This window comes from Sturnus vulgaris, chromosome Z, assembly GCF_052056855.1.
Source record: "Sturnus vulgaris isolate bStuVul1 chromosome Z, bStuVul1.hap1, whole genome shotgun sequence".
Taxonomy (NCBI): Eukaryota; Metazoa; Chordata; class Aves; order Passeriformes; family Sturnidae; genus Sturnus; species Sturnus vulgaris.
In genome coordinates this window covers 22,016,366-22,037,904 of record NC_142283.1, presented here as the reverse complement: position 1 = coordinate 22,037,904, position 21,539 = coordinate 22,016,366, and the positions used below count along the sequence as shown (strand labels likewise).

General features: G+C 41.2%; 1 protein-coding gene across 3 annotated transcripts; it reads right to left on the bottom strand.

The window, feature by feature from the left end:
* Positions 1 to 1,060: 1,060 nt before the first annotated feature.
* On the bottom strand, positions 1,061 to 21,100 carry LOC148219735 (uncharacterized). Of its 3 annotated transcripts, XM_088156108.1 has the most exons (4): positions 20,812 to 21,100; positions 20,247 to 20,359; positions 7,139 to 7,208; positions 1,061 to 4,586 (listed from the first exon to the last, which is right to left on the bottom strand). In XM_088156108.1, exons 1-4 carry the CDS (start codon positions 21,030 to 21,032, stop codon positions 4,538 to 4,540), a joined length of 453 nt encoding a protein of 150 aa, XP_088012234.1. In that variant the 5' UTR covers positions 21,033 to 21,100; the 3' UTR covers positions 1,061 to 4,537. The 3 variants fall into 3 exon arrangements, 2 of the variants coding, with proteins under 2 accessions (XP_088012234.1, XP_088012235.1); XM_088156109.1 differs by lacking the exon at positions 1,061 to 4,586 and having other exon boundaries at positions 6,351 to 7,208; XR_015799281.1 differs by lacking the exons at positions 1,061 to 4,586; positions 20,247 to 20,359; positions 20,812 to 21,100 and adding an exon at positions 8,964 to 10,648 and having other exon boundaries at positions 6,351 to 7,208.
* Between the last annotated feature and the right edge of the window lie 439 nt (positions 21,101 to 21,539).

Sequence of the window (21,539 nt, the reverse complement as noted above, 5' to 3'; positions counted from 1 at the left end):
GCGACCAGGCTAGCCTGCAGTCACCGTTGGGCTGCCCCGCACAGATCCCCTGGTGTAGGGGAAGGGAGACAGGAACGAGGGGAAGGAGAGGCAGGGGAAACTGGGGAGGTTTGCTGTGGCTTACTTCCACACTTTTTCCTTTAACACGGATCTTATTAACAGGAATAGCCCAAGAAACTTATCTACAGAGGTGTCACCCTAGGCTCTTAAACTCTTTAGCTTCTGGCCCACAGCATCCCAGAAAGAGACGGATGCAGGTTGCTGGGGCGACACTCTGGGGAAGTGAAAAGTAAGCCAGCAGACAAGCTGCTTCAAACTTCCTTTAGAGAACTTCCCCCCTCCCACCAAGGTACCCACAAGTTGGATGTAAACCTCTCCTTGCTGAGCAATCTTGCACCCATTTTCCTCAGCTGATCTTAAGGGTCTGCTCAGCACAACTCACACACCCCCCCCCCCCCCGCAGCAAAGGAGAACTAAAAGGAACTAAAGAAAAAAGGGCGTGGGGACCAGTGAAAAGGACAAGGGAGCTTTCTGCAGCTGACTAGACGCCTTTTGGGTTGGGGTTCCACCCTCCGGGACAATGCTCCCTGCCCTGCCCTGTGGTGAGCCCCCCCTCTCTCCCTTAGGGGAATACCCACCTAACCATCGGTCCACTTGGACTAGGTGCTGCAAAAAGGGTCTCCTCCTCTGAAGGCAATCCTCTGAGTGCTGAAGGTTGTTGTCTTCACCCCTGGGAGTGCTGCCAAAATGGCCTGCTGCTATCAGGGAAGTTGACGGCCAACACCTCCGAGTCCACAGATCCCCAGGAGGCATGTCACCGCCTTGGATGGCCCCACGTTGGGCGCCAGCTGACGCTGCCCTCCTTTTCCCACTCACGCTTCACCCGCCCAGCTAGCTCACAAGGCAGGGTCACGCCAAGAGTGGCCCACTTCCCAGATCTACGAGAACCCAGAAAGTGGGTAAGGCTCAAAGCCTTAGTGGCGGCTGCCAGCATCTGAAGAGGAATAAAGAGTCCAAGAGGGTTCTTTTGCAGTTCCAGATAAGGGTTTATTAGGAAGGCAGGAGGGGGCAACTGGGATCAGGAAGAGGGAACCACAAAAGATGAGGAGAACGATTGTATGTAACTTAAATAGGGGACCTCCCCCATGGGAGGGTACAAGACACAAACCAATCAGGGGAACTCAGGGGAGTGACATAGGGTGGGGAAACCAATACGTCAGGCCAATGGGGGGAAACATAGGCAGGACATGTTATGAACTAGCGAACCAGATAACAAGAAGGGGGTAACTGACAAGAAACCTTCTGGAACAAAGGTAGTGGCCAGGGAAGATTGGCAACTTGGTAGGATGGAATTAGGGGGACAGACAGGGAAGGATCTGGAGGAGTGGGAGGGGCCTAGGGACAACTGACAGGACAGTAGCGGGAATAAAGGTAACTTGGAATATACCAATGGGGGGGGTACAACACAGGGATAAGCCATTATAATATAGGGGAAACAAAGGTACAACAAGAAGATATAGCACATCACAACACTCAGCTGCTGACAAAATGCTTCTGAACATTAATGTTTACATAAGGAATAAAAATTCCCATTCACATGACTTCTTATTCAGCAAATCTATGTTTACCAGAGTTTACTAAAACCACCTGTCTGCCTGAGCTTCCATCTGTAAGACTGTTCACAGAAATAGTTCTGTGAACAAAGAAAAACATGGGAGAATTCTGCTTTCCTTTATCATAATTAACATTTAGAATTAAAGATTTTTACATATTACTATATATTCCTACTGGGAAAAGGGGAAATGCCTTGTGAATCTTCAAGCTGACTTAACCTTACTGCTTTAAAGTTAAGAAATCAGGTTTTGGGCTGATTTCTGTGCAATCCAGAATCACAGAATGGACTGGGTTTGAAGTGACCTCAGAGATTCTCTAGTTTCTGCCATGGGCAGGGACACGTCCCACTAGACCATGATGCTCAGGGCCATCCAGCCTGATCTTGAGCATTTCCAGGGACAGGGCATCCACAGCTGCTTTGAGCAACTTGAACCAATGCCTCACCACCCTCACAGCAAAGAGTTTCTTTCTAATACCTAAACTAAATCTGCAGTCTTTCAATCTGAAATAATTCCCCTTTCTCCTGTCAGTATGTACTGTTGTTAAACATTCCCTCCTTCAGGCCTCTCTTTAGGTAAGGGAAGGCTGCATTTAGGTCTGAACCCTTCTGTCCTTCAGGCTGAACAAACAGAATTCTCTCAGCTTTTCCATGTGGGAGAGGGGCTGCATCCCTTTGATCACCTGCAATCATCCCTCAAATGGCCTTGCTCTGGACTCACTCCAACAGGTCAAAGTGCTCAGGACTCCAGAGCAGAATGCAGCATGCCAGGGGGTCTCACCAGAGCAGAGTAAAGCAGAACCACAGGAAAACCTGCTTTTCTTACTTTCTACAGAGGCAGTTACAAACAGGCCGATTTCAGACAGCATTTTCCTGTAGCTCTCCTGTGTTCTATTCTGCTGTTGTCTTCCTCTGCTGTTGTAATTATTTACCTCTTTGCCATCTTTGATATCTAACAGATCCCTATTTAAAGTATCGGAAACTAAAGAAGAAGAAACAATTTATGTTGTTTTTTTCTGTATTGCTCTGCCATTGCTACTAAGTAGTATTTGTCTGCAACAAATAATTAATAAAAGAATCACAATTATGCACAAGCTGAACTTAAGTCTAAACTAAATCCCTCCGAACTCAGGATACCCTCTGAACCTGAAATACCAGTTCTCCCCACATGGTCAATGACACAGAATCAACTTTTCCCTCTCCCAACACTCACACGTGCAATTATGAACAATAACACAATTTGGTAATTATCATTTGAAGTCATCATTTAGTTGTTCTGATACCAAATACGGTTTCTGCCAAAGAAAACTTTGTTAGTTATTCAAATGGCATTGTATTAAGCATTCAAAAGACTTTGGAAACTCAAAACAGCAGTCATGTCCCATGGGATTCACAGTTCATACTGCCAATCCATCGTCTGTCCTGTGATCACTGCTGTGATTTACAAAAATAAGACCAGAAAAACGTTGAAAAACAATATGGGCCAAATAACAGCTGTTCTAAATTGTCATAACTTTTTCAATCAAAGAAGAATGATGTTGATTTAAGCCCGTGAAGATTCCAACTCTGATCTTTTATTTTCTTCCTTCCAGTATGTCATAATAGTAGCCAATGATAACACATCTTGCATGGTATTCCTATTCTCTTTGTATTTATTCTACTGGTATTGTGTACTACACCAGAGTTATTTTCTCTTTTCTCCAGCTGTTTCTGTTTCTCCTCCTCTTTCTTTTTTGTTTTTTCCCTTGATATATTATTGTTATTTGAAACGGCAAAGAAACAGGTTCCAATTTTTTTTTCTCCGAAAGAAGAGAGATTTATTTTAGTCTCTTTTGGCAGCATGTTTCTCACTCACAGGCCACCATGCAAGTACCAGCCTCTGCACTTTGTGGCAACTCCATTGTTCTAGATGCTGGTTGTTATTGTGGTGTGCCTGCATAATGAGAAAAAATCCAGAATACTTAGCCTCTTGAGAACTTGGAAAATGAAGATGTGAAATTACATCATCTCCTTCTTTTACACTCTTAGCAATAAGAGAGGATCACCAAGATCTGAAAGTTTCAGAACAGAATTTCCTAATTTCCAAGGAAGCCTAATATCAGCATCTAGGTGGTTCCTTACATACAATTTGTCTTCCCAGTCCAAGAACTGGAAGCTGGCATGACTGCACTGGGATATGCAAACCTGGCAGATGTTTCCTCCAGCTGGTATAGTTTAGAAACCCTTTTGGACACTTGAAATGGTTTGGGAGCTGGCCTTGGATCAACATGAGGACCAAGCTATTCAGCCTTCCTTCCCTCACACCCCTTTGTGAGACTGACAAGCCCAAACTGAACATCTCAGGCAATTTGCGCCAAAAATTAGAGTTTAAGCCAGAAAGCTGCTCAGTCAGACGCTCTATCTGCACTATCAACGTTTGTACAGCAATGGGCTATCACATCCCTCAGTCTTTGGGAGATTATCTTGGGCCAGGTATGGCACATTGCAGTTATGAAGCCTGAAGGCTCACAGGATCATGGGTCATCCTCCATTAGCCAAAACCGGCTGTCTCCTGGCCAGCAAAAAATCCCAAGGGTTTTGGTTTTTTTCCCAGCTATTGCTTTTTGAATGTCTGTTTTAGATAGTAAAGCATGAAAACATAAAGTTTAGAACCTGACCTAAGGATCTGAGTTAAGTTCTTCCACTTAAGGATGATATCAGCAAAAATAAAATGTAAGTGGAAGTTCCAGCACTGGAGATCATGGAGGTAGCTGTGACCTAGCTAAAAAGGATTTGTGAACTTCAAGGATAAAACAGACAAAACAAGAGTATTTGTGATCTGATATTGATGTGTCCCAAAATCCTGCATCTCCATTTGAAGCCACACAATTTAAGAAAAGCTGTGGAATTTGCAGTCTCAGAATCTGTCAAGATTACAGACTGACTTCACAAATTTTTTCCAAACACAGGTGAAAACAAGAAAGTGGAAGGATACCTGAAATCAGGAAAAGGAAGGCACAATTAGAAAAATACAAAACATTCAGAAAAGGATTTTGCTGGGTCCAGTGTGAGTGGGTGAGAATTTGATTATGGCATGTAAGAGGGTTGGGAACACAGTCAGCAGATTCAGAGAGAAAATAGGTCAGAGCAGAGCAACTGCAACAGAAATCCCTTCCAGGAGTTTCAAGCCAGGTGGAGTAATTATAAAATGTATCCACAGAATTATAGAATATCCTGAGTTGAAAGGAATCTATAAGGATCATCAAGTCCAGCTGCTAGGCCGGCACAGGATAATCCCAAACTCACACCATGTGCCCGAGAGCATTGTCCAGACACCTCTGGAGCTCTGTCAGGCTGGTGCTGTGACCACTTCCCTGGGAGCCTCTTCAGTGCCCAGCCACTCTCTGGGTGAAAAACATTTTCCTGATATCAAACGTAAACCTCCCCTGATAGAGTTTCATGCCATTCTCTTGAGTCCTGTCACTGTCAGCACAGAGCAGGGATCAGTGCCTGCCCCTCCTCTTCCCCTCCCAAGGAAGCTGTAACTGCAGTGAGGTCTCCCCTCAGGTGCCCCTTCTCCAGGCTGAACAGACCAAGTGCCCTCAGCCACTCCTCACACCTTTGGCTTCCCCTCCAAACCCTTCCCCATCCTCATGGCCCTCCTTTGGACACTCTCCAACAGCTCAATGACTTTTTTTGTGTTGTGGCACCCAGACCTGCCCCCAGCACTGGAGCTGAGGCTGCCCCAGAGCAGAGCAGATCAGGACAATCCCCTCCCTCTCCCGGCTGTCATGCTGTGCCTGATGCCCCCCAGGTCATGGAATATCCTTTTGCTGGCAATAACTGGGAGCAGTATCCATGAAGGCAACAAACTGACATTTATAAAGTAGAAGTCTTCCACATATTTCTTTGGTTATTTCTCTACATGAAAATCCAACTCTTGCCAGTGTCAGGTTGTTGTCAATCGTCTCCTGTGACATTGCATCAAAATAGCAGATGTCCCTGCATTGCTGGATGATTTTTCAATGCCTTGTGGACTTAAAGGAAATGGTAAAACATTTCATGCAGTTGAATATGAAGTAATCCTGACCCTGCAGTGAGATGCCTATTTCTGGTATTGTTCTTCTCCTTGCCAAATGTCAGCCAGCTGCTTGTCTCAGCCAGCTGCTGTTTTAGATTTAATATCATTGACTTGACATATCCCTTCTGTTTGCAATATTTGCTGCTGCCTTTTTTTTTCCCCTAGTTTACACCATTCTCCTATATGAAATAAATAATTAATTTTTAAAAAATCCTTAGTACAAATATTATCAAGAAAAAGCTAATGAGCAAAATAACCTTCTCTGACCTAACACAACTACACAGATAGTTGCTGTTGAAATGAAACAGAAATTTATTTGCCACACCTCATTTCCCTAATATACATGATCTATTTATCACTCATCTTGTATCTCCTTCTCCTACTTTAGCTCCTTTCATTTTGATGTATAATTTATGGACTCCTGCCTTGCCATATTTTCACTCCATATTTGTCCTGCATCTTCCCTCACGGTCAGAGTCACAACACTATGGCAAGAAATGAAAACTTAGATAAGCTACTGAGTTTCTGCATCATTCTGACTGCACAATAGCTTAGGCTAAATGTGGTTAAGGAAGCATAGAGTGTTTGGTGAGCAACCTGCAGAAAATTAATTTAATTTCTAACCTACTTCAATTTATCCATCATCTACTCCATCAGCAACAGACAAGACAAATTTATCATGTGCTTAGATATTCATGTTCATTTAGAAAGCACTACATATCAGAGTTAGAGTCACTCTAGATTTCCAACATAAGTAGTCAGAAGCACAGAAGGTATTATATATGTTGTAAACATTATGATACACAGACAAACTATCCCACTAGCTAAGTGGATGAAGGTTTATGGTCAAAGGTGTGGTTGGCTACAGAGACCCCACTATTTTTAAGATTTCAAGGAAAATGTTATACAGAAATAATAGGTTATCTTCTTTGAGTTTTCTTCATCTGCTATCTACCAGTTGGAGAATTTTAGTTGACCCTGTTGGAATATCTTTTGCTTTAAGATAATGGAATAATGGGTTTGTTGTTGTTTTTGTTGTTTTTTTTTAATGGGTGAAACATACCGTAACAGCTCCAACTGCTACACTGGATAGTACCAATTCAATGTCTCAAGAACTACCCACCAGTAATTTTATGTTGCTGATTCTTGTTTTGTTGGTCTGACTTTGCTCTTCAGAGTAAACTGCACACTGTCAGTAAATCCATGGTTAAGAGAAGTGGCTTAACTAAATTAAAGCAATCCTTTTCAGCATGCTTCTCACTCTCGTATAATATATTTTAAGATGATGTACAGGATTCTGAGTAGTTTGTTGAAGTGTTGAAAGATCCCACAGAGAATGTAATTCTGGCTCTGGTGAGAAGACAAAACCCAAAATTTCCACTGGCTTCACTGGGGTCAGGATTTTGAAAGATGCAGTATTTCCATATTGCAAAAATTAACTCATTTGGCCCTTAACCTGTGCTTACTTTTTTGCATATCCTGTGAAACAGACCCATAAAGTTCGGCTCTTTTTGAGGGATTCAGAGTGTGCAAAACCTGCAAAGATAAAAAAAAAAACAACCCAGTTTTATTTCATACAGTTCTATACTTCTGAAATTAAGCTGTTGTCACTCTTTAAAGTTGTTGCGGTGCGTAGTTTTCTGTTATTACAGTCTTGTAATCTCCTCTGTTAAAATGGTTCATTCCCATGTTGTACTCCCCTAGTTCTATGCATTATGGTTTGTCCCTTTCCCACCTCAACCCCTGTCCATTACCCTAAGCCCCTCCCATACTTCTGGAGCCTTCCCTGTCTGTAACCCTAGACCCGTCCTACCAAGTTGTCAATCCCCTTTTACTCCTCCCTTTGTTCCAGAGAGTTCTGTTCCTTGTAATATGATTTGCAGTTCTGTGTGTTTCCCCGCTATGTTTCCCCCTATTGGTTAACGATGTGAGAAGCTCTTCCTGATGTCACGCCCTCTGTTTAAGCTGATTGGTTAACTGGATGTACCCTCCTATGCGGGAGGCCCCCTATTTATGTTTGTGTCAGGCAGCTCTCCCTGTCTGTTGTGGGTCCTCTTCCCCGAGCTCAGGTGGACACTCTAACCCTTTCCAATGAACCTTTCCCTTGGACCCGTGAAAGGACTCTCCTGCTCTGTTTGTTCTCCTCCAGATGCATCACTGAAGCAGTGGCTGGGAGCTACACTTCTACTTTGGGTTCTCCCGGATCCTGAAGAGAAGCCACTCTTGGCGTGGGCTTGCCCAGAGCTAGCTGGGTGCCCTGTTGGATTGGGTGAGCGGCGAGCTGTGTCATAAAGTAAGATACATTCAGGTGTGTAGTAATGGGGTTAGATTTCAGGTTACTCCTGTAATATCAGGTGTCCCTGTTCTGCTATCCAGATAGTCTTTATAACAATTTTATTTCAGAGTGGAATAAACCTAGGCTCATTTATTTTCTCTGAGATTTATGGAGGAAATTATGTGGAAAGACATGTGAAAAAAAGCATGCAGTTGATAGGAATAGACACTTACTTACTCCACCAATGTGTCATTATTAAAAACCAAGGAAACACTACTGCTTTTTTGGTTTTTTTGTGATGGTTTTTTGGTTGGTTTGGTTTTGGTTTTATTTTTTTTTTATATTTTTGATATTATGGCATAATTTCAATCCACATAAAGCAGCATACAATCTCACACAACTAGACGTATAAATACCTATGGGTCCTGTTTAGTCAAAGCAAATTATTTAAAACACATATCCTTAGGAAATTTAAGAGGCATAAAAGAATAGGTGGGTGCTGCTCAACAGGATGAGTGTTGGAGAAATGCTGACCAATTTTTATCTACAGAAGTATTAGGGACCCATGCCATGATAATAGTATAAGCTGTACAAATAGAGGATTAAGCTGGATAAGCCTTTCTCCTTATGCATGAAAGAATATCTTTATAAGTCAGTGTTTTTCTCAGTTATAATCCTTGAAGTCTAATTCATGAAAAGTTTATCATGTAAGAGTGTCAGTCAAGGAGACTAACAGTCTAAAAAGTAGGGCAAGAGTTAGATCTATTAGCTCATGTTTGAACATGCAAGTACATTCATTTACTTTAAAAAGGAATTTTTGTGGCAAATAAAGGACAGTACATCAGAGCAATCTCTACAGCAATGATTTTTGCTTTTACATAAGAAAAGCAAATGAAAGCTCTTTTTCTCTGTACTCAATGATGAACTGAAATATTTGAAGGCCCTAGTGGTTGGGTGCATTGCATGTGTTGGTCTCGGAGGTGACTAGAAACAGCAAAAGGAACAAATTTACTCACTCCCCCAGCTTCCCTCCTGAAACATTGATAGGCCTCAGTGTATTAAGGGATTCCAAGCACAGAATTTTCATACTTTCTGGTCAGCTGCAACTATCACAGCAAACTGGTATGCCTCTGGAAAACAAAACCAGAATGAAAATACCATGGAAAGTTCACTTGTCCTTTGCGTTCAGCTTTTCTGAAAGTGTAAATATCCAGCAACATTATCCAAAAAGTCACTCATTGTATCTTTCACTGTATTCTTGGTGAAATTTGATTCAAAGTGAGAAATCCATGAAGGATGCAGTAACAACTAGGTTATTATTGATTAGGGAAGAAGGACTCTCTGTGCACAGGATGGTAAGAGAAGACTGAAGGGCTAACCAGTCAAAGTAAGCAGGACACAGGCAAAATGGGTAGCAAAAGGAAGGAAAAGATACCAAATTAGAAATGCCTTACAGAAGAACTCAAACCAAGGTTGGACAGTATGAAGAAAAAGATATCCACGCTGCTGTTTGTGTGCTGCCCTTTGGCATGGGGAATAAGACTTAACAGAGGCATGGAGATTTATTCTCTTTTTCTGTCACCTAGCTTTGCTTCATGAACAAGTAAAGCTCTTCCATATATGAGAACCAAAATATTTTGTCTTCTAGGAGTCTTTGACAGCAAGTTGTCTTTGCAAGTCCCTTCTGTTACTTCCCCATTTATAACTGCAAATTTATTGTACTTTTTTTTTTTTCCTGTAGAGATTGTCATGCTCCTTTATATCCTTGAAGAAAAGATGATGAAGTTTGTCTTCTGCTTGTTCTGGATACTCTCCATTATTCATTTATAACAAATAACCATCAAAATGAACTCTTCTTTTGTTGCTGTTAATTTGCCATTAAAAGCCATACATAGGAAAATCTGTCATGGAATTAGTTGCAATTTCTTAAATATATCAAAAGAATGGCAAAATTAGAACTCAGTTCCTGAGTTTGACTGTGAGAGCATGCCTGTGTGAGAGGCTGCTATGGGCTGGCTGAAGCTACAATGCCTTGGCATTGCAGCGGGCCTGATGTAGCACATTTGCCCTTCAGCAAAACTCTCAGCAGGCCCTACTCATTTCCCAGTTTCACTCTTTAAGCTGCATTTTAAGGGCTAATTCTCTGGTCTTAGGTGATGGGTACTTTTCAGTCTTATATGAGTGACAAGTATATCAAATTTATTGTAAAGACAAAGGTCTCAGTTTTCTGCTGATTGGCCTCTGCCAAAGTTTTTCACTTGGCACAGGGAAAGCAATGAGTACCACCACTTGCAAAGGTGGCAAGGCTTTCTACAGTAGGGTTTGTACAACAATGTGGTGTCTATAAGCTATTTCCAATCACTATAAAGTCTCCTTGTTGACCTGTTGCTTTATCTGCAGAGACCACTGTTACAAAGTGCATAACCCCTGTTACTAAGAGTACCATGTAAGAAACAACTGACCAGCTTCAGCTTGAGTTACACAGAGCCATGGATGCTTTGGTGCCATGGATTCTGAAGGAAAGAAAACATTCAGACCCAGACTACAGCCAGAAATAACATGCTTTGTTTGAGTTCCTCAGGGAAGGGGAGGTGGGGGGAAACCATGACCTCCTGCTTTGCCTGCTTTTGTACTACCTAAATTCAATCTATAAGAAGGAATGAAGCAGTCAGCATTTCAGAAGCTTACCAAATAAATTACTAGTGCCATGTCTATTTGTAATTATAGGTCAGTTCTTAATACTGCTGTAAACCACACATTCCAGGGCTTTGCAGGCACTTAAGAGCATATTTTAATCTCTTTGGATAAAAGAAGCTGCCATTGGCAACAATAAAAAAAATGCAGACTAAGTCCCTTGGTTCTTACTACAAAATTATGCTTTTCACTACTCTAAACAACTCCCCCAGCACACAAGCTGCATGCCCTCACATACCACCCATGCTAAGCTATTTCTTGTGACAGTTTTAGCTACATTATGGATAAACTCCATGTCATACTGTATCAGAGCACCACACTGACAGTGCTCTCATTATATAATATCTAGAGAGTATGATAAAAGTACCAGAGGCAATGCCTCATAAAAAGCACTAACTGCTAATGGCTCCACAGATGTGTCAGATCCAAATGTATCAGATCTAAAGAAGCTGCAGGCAAGTGTCAATGGCAGAGGCTTTGCTTCCTATGGATATAATTGATCCTTTTGGATTTTGGAAATTGTACAAGGAGAATAAGAGTTGTCTTTTTCTACTATATGTGCAGTGTTCAAAATTAAGGAAAAACTACATCAATTATCCTTTGTTTCAGGTGGTATGGGAAGCATGCAACAACAGCAACAAATTCCTGCTGGAACACGGAGACATTCCTTTGAGACATAACCTCCTAAAACCAGGTACAGGAGGCCAGAAGAAAGACTTGTTCTGGCTGCTCTGGCTCTGTCAGATGCAGCTGTTACTGGCAAGGGAGAGAAGGGTGGAAGGTGCTCCCTGGGCCCACCGGCTTAATGAAGGCTCAGGATCCTCAGAGCAGCTCTTTCTGATGCTCTGGGTCCTCCCTTGCCCAGAAGCTCTCTGCTGTGCTCTGTGTCTGTCACTAGGGCTTCCAGCTGTCCCACTAATTAATCATGGTTCGATTCAGCCTCCCAAATGGGCATGGCTAGTAGGCAAGGCTTAATCAAGACCCTAAATATTTTCCTTTGTGTTGAGAGAAAGAAGTGCTAAGCTGATGCTCTGACTCCTCTGTTAGCTCTATTGAAGCACTGGACTCAGGAAATGAGGGACAAGATGGACATTTTAGACATTCACTTTGTCTAGTCAGTGTATATTTAATAACAAGAATTTAAAAGGAAAACCATACATTTTCAACTATGTCTGAGTTAATGCAAAATCGGAAGGAAAAAAAAAGCAAAGTATTTTTCTACCTTTTGTTCACTCCTCATTCCTAAGGTTTGCTGTCCTGCTGATGAATATCCAGCATCCTACTGATTTTAATAACTAGTAGGCCAAATTTTGAAGATTTCATCAGTGGTTGCAGTGTCACAGTCTAAATGGTGTGTCATTAAGTGAGCAGTACCATCCTTTCCCATCAAATATGATAGAGCTCATCTTGAAATTATTGACAAGTTCAGCTTGACACTATTCAGGCTGCAAATAGATTTGAATTTTGGGTCACTTCAGAAAGGATTAGACAAACAAGAAAGCTCCTCTGCTTCTAAGAGAGATTATTCATGTTGTGTGAAATGCTATTTTCTGCAAAGAAGGATGCAGATCCTCTTTGCATTGATGAATGCCTTTGACATTCTCTCGAGAGTAAACCCTTGTGTCTTCCAGTAACTATTTTGTGCATTATACAAAGTGGAAGACTTTAAAATAAAACAGTTCACAAGCCCATTTCCAGATTTCCTAGGTACTGGATTGCATGGTGGCTGGAATACACTAAAAGGAACTATTTACATCCCCAAAGACAGACAATGTGACTGAATCTGGAACTGGCAAGTCTTGGTGTATTTTCTCATAACTGAATTGCCATGAGAAAGGGTTGCTGTCAGCCTGCCCAGCCTGTCATATCTTTTCCTGTTTTATTATTTTTTAAAAGTACTCCAAAATGAAAGTACATTGTTTCTGACAAATATGAGTGTTGGCATGCTTTGGTTTGGTTTTAAACATGAAACAGGCTCTGAAAAATTAAATGCGAAGTATGAAGGTGATTTTGTTTGTTTGTTATACTGCAGGGAAACTCAATATACATTTGCCCTCTTTTTAGTTGTATTTATTTTAGGTTCATACGGGCTGTGATGACATCGAATCTTGACTATTATTTTGACCTGCTAGAATTTGGGTTTCTGTCATAAGCTATAGCAGAGCTATATAGCTATAGCTATAGAGGTATTTTGTGTCAGTATTTTGATACACAGAAGCTGCAGGACAGGTTTTACTGTTGTATACAGTAAGCCTGATTCTGTTCACACAAGATGGCATTGCCACTCAAGGAGAAGCCAGTAGCTGGGGTAAAGGTAGCTGCTTATGTTTTGTAGCTTAAATGAGGGTCACAGCAGTAATCTCATTCAGTAAATTCTCATCTAGCAGTATTGAAACTGGTTTCAAAGTGCAGGTGAAAAAACAATTTATTTCTGTGAATTATTTTCTGTATCGTTACTGAAAGTTTTCAACATGCAGCTATTAGTTGCAATACAAAACCTTTTATTCATACACTGTAAATTGTTTCAAATGTGACAGATTAATGTAGGTGAACAATACTGCATACGGAGAAAAAGGATGTTACGACTTCTTCTGTGGTGATGTTTGCTGGTGGGTTGGTGCCTGAACACATGCAGAGCACTGCAGAACTGAGGTCTCAGTGGGCATACATTCAAATTAGAAGGAACATTTAATCAGGAGGACTGAACACTGAAATCAGGTACTTTCCACATAATTTTTTTATTTTTATTTTCGTTGAGGCCACTTCCTTGAAAATTATGTTATTTAGTTTGCCCACTTCACCGAGGGAAGAGCCCAGTGCCATTATCCTTTGGAAACAAGTATGCTTTGGAGAAACATTCCAAGACAGCGTAAACACTGTATAAGCATAAAAAGAAAACAAGACGGAACGTCTTTTCTGTCCCATGCCTTTAATGAAAGCAGTACTGGCAAATTAGGAATATAAAAAAGCCCAATAAAAAGGACGAAATCAGAGCTCCATTTTAAAGGCTGGCATGAGTTATGCAGGGCACTGGTGCATTAGGAGAATAATGAGATTATCTTTCGCCACCTCTTGTTTTGCTTTTTAAAAATGTTCTTTTTGAAGTGTCTTATTGTGCCACAAAACAATTTTTCTACAGATCAGTATTTTACATTTTTTTCACACAGCAGTGACTTTTGTGTTTTATTACAACACGCTTAAATGATTATAACTGTGAAACATCACCACTTGCTTTATTCCTCTGCCATGAAGGAGAGAAAACTAAGGTACATGAAATACGTTAGGCAACAAAGAGAAGAAATGAAGAATGATCAAAGGTACTGAAAAACCTCTTGCATAAAAGGCCAGAGAACAGTTAGTGGAACTCATAATTTTCTAATAAAGAAAAAAACATGAAATTTGATTTGAAAAGTATAGGTGAATTTATGCTGTTAAAATTTGAAACCATGGCTCAAAGGAATGAATTATTCACTTATTACTATCCACTTAAAATTTAAAAAATTACAGCAAGCCACCCATCAATCTAAATAAATGGTCTTTTAGAGAAAACTACAGCAGTTTTTAAAAGACAGGTTAAAAAGATACGAGAAATTTGAATCTACAGGAAAAAGCAGAATTTTCAAAAACACACAGATTATGAGTATTGTTTTGAAAATCTAGAGTTGCTTCACTAAAGCATTTATTGCTAACACATCATAACTTTTTTTTGGTGTGTGTAATGAACCAAGACTGTTTTGCAATTCCATGCCACAGAAGAAAAAAATGGCTACTTCCCTGATAAAAAGACTGAAAATTCTACCATTCAGAGCGTAATCAATTAATATAGTTCAACTCGTTTAAAGAACTATGTTAGATAAATATCCCAGAGTATTTTGCCTGCACCAAAATCAATGGCAATTTTTTTTTGCCTTCCAGGGCCAGGATTTTAGCTTTAGGGGCTTTTTGCTACAAAGACTTTACATGAATTTACACAAAGGCACAAAGAGAAAATTCAAGGCTCTAAAGAAAAGGTCATTTCAGTGGCACACGAAAGCAGTTAGTCTTTAGTTTGTTATGCTTTGTGACTAACAACAGCAGAACTGTAAACTTAACTTCTGCAATCCCCTCACTGAAGTGCATGCCTGTGACAGAAAAATAACATCACTGGGAAAGCTAAGTAGCAGTAACCCACTTAGAAACTGAAGCACTCCATGGCTGTGCATGGCACACTAGTGATAGAGTTGAGATCAGACCCTCTGGAGTCTGATCAACATCAGACATCAACAAATAGTCTTTTGCTTCTTGTCACAAGACTTTGTCCTTGTTTTTAAAGCAGTGTCTCCTTCCAGCAATAACATATAGCTTGTGTTCCAACAGAGCAAAATTAAAATGGAGCTGGTATTGTAAAAATGAAACCACAAGGGAATGATAATCTTTTGGCTACTGATACCTTTCAACTTGCCAGGTTTGCCCAGCCTGTTTTTTTTTATAAAATCCATCCCTGTGGTGTTTCCTGGTACTATATATCAATTTTCAAACAATGACACATTGTGTTGCAGCCAGTATTGTGAACACATTTCATACTTCTGAAAATGTAGTAAATGAACTATACAACAAACATCCTTGGAAATGCTGAAACAACAACAAAAATAAGCCTTCCATACGTATTTCATCTCCTTAGATCACTTCTGAAGTAGTCTTTGGTTCTTCCTGCTCTTTGCCTATTTTTTTCCCACAAACACACAGAGGCACACTACTGTTGTATACTGGCTTGTTTGCAGGGGTATAACTATAAAGTCTGGAAGTTGGATTATTTTCTTTTCAAATATTTACTGGCTTTTAGTAACTACTACAAACAAATATTTACAAAACTTTTGTGTAACTGCAAATTTAAGATATTTTTCAGGCATGCAATAGAGAACAGAAAATAATACTTTTGTGAATTTTTAAGTATTTAATGTAATTTTTTCCATGTATCTGGCAGGCATGAATTACATTAGTGATGCACAGTACCAAAACTTTTTTATTATTGTTCCCAGAACAATACTGGAACATTATTCCAATTTAGAATAATGAAAGATTGGAATTCAGAGCTTGTGATATGAACAAAGATAAAAAACAAGTGTTTGGCAAAAGCTAACCCATAATTATGTATTCTTAATATCCAGTCTCCCTCTCCGTTGATCCTTTGTAAAATATTTAACTAGTTACCACTTGTAGAACTCTGACATTACCCATTGTATTTGCAGCTATATTCTTCAGGAAATCTTCTGATAAGTCCAGTTAGAAGTATTCCTCTCCACATTAGAGGACAAGTCGTGTTCTCAAATGTGTTTTCTACTGATTAGATCATGTATAGTTAATTCTTGTGGAGGAAAAGGATGCATTTTTTGGAATCACTTTCAGATTTTATAGTCCTTTCTTCTGTCTCCACCTCACAACCTGACCTGCAGGCTCTGTTCCTGTGGGCCATCACAAGAACACATGGAGTGACAGCTGGAGACAGAGCCTGACTGATGTGGGTGATGAGGGAAGAAACCTGGCTGAAACGGTGGTTGATGCAGCAATCAAGAAGGGTGCTAGTTCTTCAGACACCTGGTGAGCAAGGGAAATATCATCCCCCTAAGAGAGACTCTGTAATGGAGACAGAGGCTGGCTGTTCTTGCTATTGAAAACTGGGATGGATCTCAGAAGTGGTGTTGGTTAACATGTCCACCTTCAAGAGCTGCAGCTGCTCCTCCCAGCATCATGAGGTACTGCAGAGGAAGGGAATACAGGAGGGTTGTTGGGAATCAACATACCATCTAGAAGTTATTTCTTCAGTGTAGATAATCATCCAGAAATCTAGCATGTTCTTCACAACCAGGTTCAGGGCTCTCTTGGTACACGCTCAACATTTCAATAAATCGGTGTCTATAATCTTGGAAGTGGCATCTGTGATGACCTTCACTGTGTTCTAATACATAGCAACCAGATCTTCCATTCCTCTCTTCACTAAGGAAATGGGGTGGAAATTAGAAAGGCTGTCTTTTACTTTTAAATGTAGCTCTTCACCACCCTTTAAAATAATACTCAGCTTGAGGTTTTGTGTAGGTAGTGAGGTGAGTTGTATTACCAGGATTAAAGTCTGTTCTCCTCTGTATAATGCAAGCCTCTTCTCTTTGTCATTACTGCACAAAATATGCTGTGTTTCCAATAGTAACTGAGATCTTGTAGAAGCAGATATCTGGTGCATGTAAGAAACAGCGGAAATTGGGTCATATTTCATTCCACCGAATTGCTATAAGAGGAGATGCTTCTTTAAATGCAATTTTGTACTGGCTTGCATCAAACTGCAGTATGTCACATCTGATATTTACAGTAGTTTATGTACTGAAAACGGATGAGGTGAATTCAGGGTCAGGAGGATTCTGTAAATGCTATTCCTGCTGTTCTCTGTAATCCTCCATGCATGTGTGGGGAATAGTCCGATTTCTTTTTACACATGTGTGTACTCACACCGGGCCCTACCTAAGTTGGTGCTGAGCACCTGCAGGCATAGGCAGATGCCAAACATCTTCCCCCAATCCATCTCTTCTCTATAATAAGTAGATGAGCTGAAATCTTATAACCTTCTGGCCCAGCTCTCAAAATGATCCAGTCTAGATTTGACTTCTGTGGCTCATTACTGATTTTGACCATTAATTTCTTCCTTGTTACAGAACACTTCATAAAGACTAGGAAGTCTGCAGATCTAGTAAGTTAGATACTTAGGGAGAATAAATACATGATATAACAATGCACCACCTGCACCGGAAAGACAGCCTGGTGGTTGTAATTAATCAATATCCCAAAGGTGATTGTGGTCTTCTGCCTTTGACAAAATACATGGATTCAGCCAAAGTCTGATCTCAATTACATGCACAGAAATAAAAAAAACATTTCTTCCTTAAGTTGCATCCACTCCTGAAACTGCCTTGTTTGGCATTCCCTGCCTCTTGTTCCAGTCCCTTCCCTGTCCATCACTGTCACCCCGCCCCTTGTTCCAGTCCCTTCCCTGTCAGTCCCTCCCCGAGCCAATCCCTTGCTGCTCCGCCCCTTTGGAAATCCCCTGATACTCAATGCCCCATTGGCCCATGTGACCCTTTCTCCTTCCCCTGCTTCCCTCATTAGTTCATACTTTGTAAGGCCCTACCCTTCACTCCTCCCCTGAGAATCCCTTTTTGTTGATTGTTTGTACCCACCCTCAGTAATGCCTCTGTGTTTAATCCTGGGCATAGCAGCACTCAGGGCTTTTTGCCCCTGAAGCCTCCAAGCCTAATAAACCCTGTTGGAACCTCGGCAGCTGAGAGCCTCTCTCTCCTCCTTTGCCTGACCTCGGGCACTGACCCCATTACTGAGCAAGCGGCTCAAGAGGTTCTGCCTGCTGTAAAACTACACTGAGGCAGTTCCCCACACCTGGTGTAGTGCCGGTATGTCCCCTATGCACAAGCCTCGGCTCCAGTGGCATGTCACATAGACAAAAAATGAAAATAGGAGGGAGGAAAAAAAAGAGATGAAAGAGAAGGGCCTGAATGAAATAAAACGCTAGAATGCAAAAGGCTCACTTTTTCATCTTCATGACTATTATGCCTTTTATTTTCAACTCTCAGGTTTTTAAACAAATGTAGCTTGGGCAGCAAGAGGTCTGAGCCTTCCTGATACTACATTGATGAGCATGATCTCATGAGAGTATTCCCTCTTCTTAGGAAAAGTAACCTAAGAACCATTATAATTAATTCCTCTCAATGTATTTCAAAACTTGGGAATCCAAATCTCTTAGAGATGTCCATCCAATTCTTTGTGACTGGTCACTGTGAATCTCCCATGTGTGCCAGGTCTGCAGCAGGCTGCGGACATCTGGCAGGCTGTCAGGGAGACCAGCACACAATGGAAATCACTTCTGTCACTATGTGCATTACTCAATAATGGGGGCAGCCAAGTGGTGACACAGTGGTGGCAATTCTGGGCATGGGATGCTGCCACTAAGCCAATAAGCTGCTCTGAGCAGCCTGTGGGTGGTACACAGCAGGGAGGAGTGATGTGGGAAAGGGCTGGAAGCTGCTGACAATTTCTGTGTTCCCAGGAAGTGCTCCTTCTCCTAAGTACCTTCCACATCTCTTTCCCCAGGTCAAAGCACGTTGACCAAGATGCATCCTCCCAGGCACAGAGCTTCTGCCTGCAAGCTGAGGGTCCATGTAATGCTGAAAAACTAGGGAGAGGGTGGTGCTGGTGCCCAGTGCTTAATGGGTGGCCTCGCCTCTGAGTTGTTTTCATCAAACCCAGATGGTGGTGGTGTGCCAGAGTCCTGGTGCTTTTCTTCCACATGGGTCTGTGCTGAAGGCTGGGCCCCGAGGCTAGGGAGTCACAGACCACGAGTAGCACTGTGTCACAGTGCTGAGACTTGCTCGTCAGACTGTGATCTCTTCTCATGAGAGTCTGTCAGACAGTCTGACTCAGAAAGGAAACAGTCTTCATCTCTCTCACTAAGAGCACCTCAGCTTTTGTCACAGCCAGCAGAAGCAACCTACTAAGGTTCCTGGTGTTGCCTGTGGGAACAAATCTTAACTTGAAAATCATGAGGCCTCTACAGGTACAGCCTGGTCAGAAGGCAGGCAGTGACCACTTCTGAAACCCATGTGGGACTAGGACTGGGACTGGGCCTAAGAGAGCACACTTTGTGGGGTTTGTATCTTTCTTTTTCCTTTTCAAATTTTTGTAAGCTATTTAATATTTTTTGAAAACAAAAGAGAAAAATAGAAAACAAAACCAAAACCATAATTACAGCCTAAAGAGCAAATACTATACCAGAAAGCTAAGTATCTAAATGTTAAGAAAATACTGTGCAGCATGTCAGATGAGCATGTTTATAGCATCCTCTGAATTGTTCTCATATAGCATATGGTTCCTGCCACATGGTGCTTTGAGAAATTATTAAAGGATTCCTTCTTGAGCAGGGGCCTTTGGGAATCAGGAGGAATGCTGGGAGTGTCTTCTCCTTCATACACTGCTGGTCTGTGGTGTGTGCATCTTTTCACTCCAGACATGTGACAGGAATGTGCATAGCAGGTATTAGATAAATATTACCGAGAAATAAAAAAACCTGGCATTTAGCAGGTTGCTCAACAGATTTCTCAAGCATCAGTACTACTATGAGTAGAAGCAACCAGTTCTGTTCTCCATAATCTCTGTTTGGGAATGCATTTGCAAAGACCTGTTTCTCATCAGCACTACAGAAAATGCCAAAGATTTTATATAGTCATTTTGGTCTATCTACATCTGACGTATTCTAGAACTAGTTTGCAACATTAAATATTAATGTTAACTTTAACATTATCTGTTATTGTTCAGAAGATCAGGTTTCTGGCAAACTTCAAGTTCCTAGCAAACCACAGAGTCAGGGTCCATTTCTGGGAGGTTAGAGTGGACAGAGGAAAACAGGACTGATCTGTAATGTTGCAGTACAGTAATCAGTTTCACCAGCATTAGAGCAATGGTAATGAGCCTTTCCTGACAAAGGCTGTAAGCCTGAACTAATGGCTGGTTTTAAAGTACTTAGAGAGCCCTGAAGAGAAGGTGCAGTGCCAGTGCAAAGTTATTACTCTTACTAGAGTCTGTCAGATGCCTCAGTAGTCTGTGTGGAGTTCCTAGTGGCTCTCCAGCACTTTTGGTTCTTAGTTTCAGCCTGGTGAATTCTCCAGTTACTTCAGGACCCAGAAGCCTGGAAGAAAACATGTTCATGTCTACTACAACTCACTTGCACTCCTGCTTGCAGGACAATGAAACATTTCATTTTAACAGAATAAAAATACCTAAATCTCCTAAAACATGTGACATCCAAACCTTGCCTAAGCTGCTCAATAAAATCTCCTAGGGAACCATATTAAGCAATGGTCCCTGTTGGGGGTATAACTCTTTAAGGACAACAGAGAACGCAACTACTCTCATTCAAAAGGAAAATTAGAATAAATAGGAATAAGTAGTTTCCCTTTTTCTCTTTCAAGTATTTCCCTTTCCTTTATCCTCTGTTTATCAGAGAAACATTTGCATGGAGCTAAAGGGTCCTTCTGAAGAAAAGTGATTTTAAATTTGATGGCAAGCCAATCTTCCCTGGAGTGCCAAGCATCAAGATGCATCCACACCCTTTCATACAGCATATGCTTAGCAATTTACCTGTTCTGATAGAGCTGGTGCACCTCTGCTTGTTCCTTGATGGGCCTTAGATGGATCACCACGTGCTGAGCCAGTTCCAGACCTTGGTAGCCTTGCACCTCTGCTACCTCCTTTGCAACACCTTTCATGTACTGGGAGACGGTCAGGAAAAAAGGTTCGGCCACAGCTTCTACATGGCACAAGCTGGGCATGAGCACGATAATAAACTGCTTCATTTTCATATGTGTTCATTGATTTGAAGAAGTAGAATCTTAGAAAACAGAACCCACAGCATTAACATAAAATTGGCAAAAAGAAATTGTTTTGGTAACTGTGATATTCCCAACTCAATAAATTATAACACTTTGTACTATTTTTTTTCCACTGTGTTTATATTACACTGTCTCACAATGAAAGTTTCTCAGACTTGCAAATAAAAAGGGATCAACAACATCTACAGGCTGTTGACTGTAGAAGAGGAATCTGGCTGAAGTATCTACACCTATGTTGCCTGAGGATATTTTATTTTAATGATTCTGTGTCATGTCTGCACGTTATTCTTGGTTGGTTTTGCTCGTTTTAAGACATGCCTGTCTACAGTGTCAAAGGAAGTAAAAAAATAGTGATGTAGCTGTGAAACAGGCTGCTAATCTATTTGTGTTTTGATTCAAGACACATTGGTACATACGGGGGCATGTCCTAGCAGGCGTGTTCCACAGATAATGGCTACTTTTGCTTCTATGGATGCT

Excerpts from the sequence above, each read along its gene's own strand:
- LOC148219735 (XM_088156108.1), bottom strand. The coding sequence starts at position 21,032 with ATGAAAATGAAGCAGTTTATTATCGTGCTCATGCCCAGCTTGTGCCAT. Across the intron at positions 20,360-20,811 it reads CACCAGCTCTATCAGAACAG|GCTTCTGGGTCCTGAAGTAA; the intron begins GTAAATTGCTAA and ends GTTTTCTTCCAG. Across the intron at positions 7,209-20,246 it reads GAGGCATCTGACAGACTCTA|GTTTTGCACACTCTGAATCC; the intron begins GTAAGAGTAATA and ends TTATCTTTGCAG.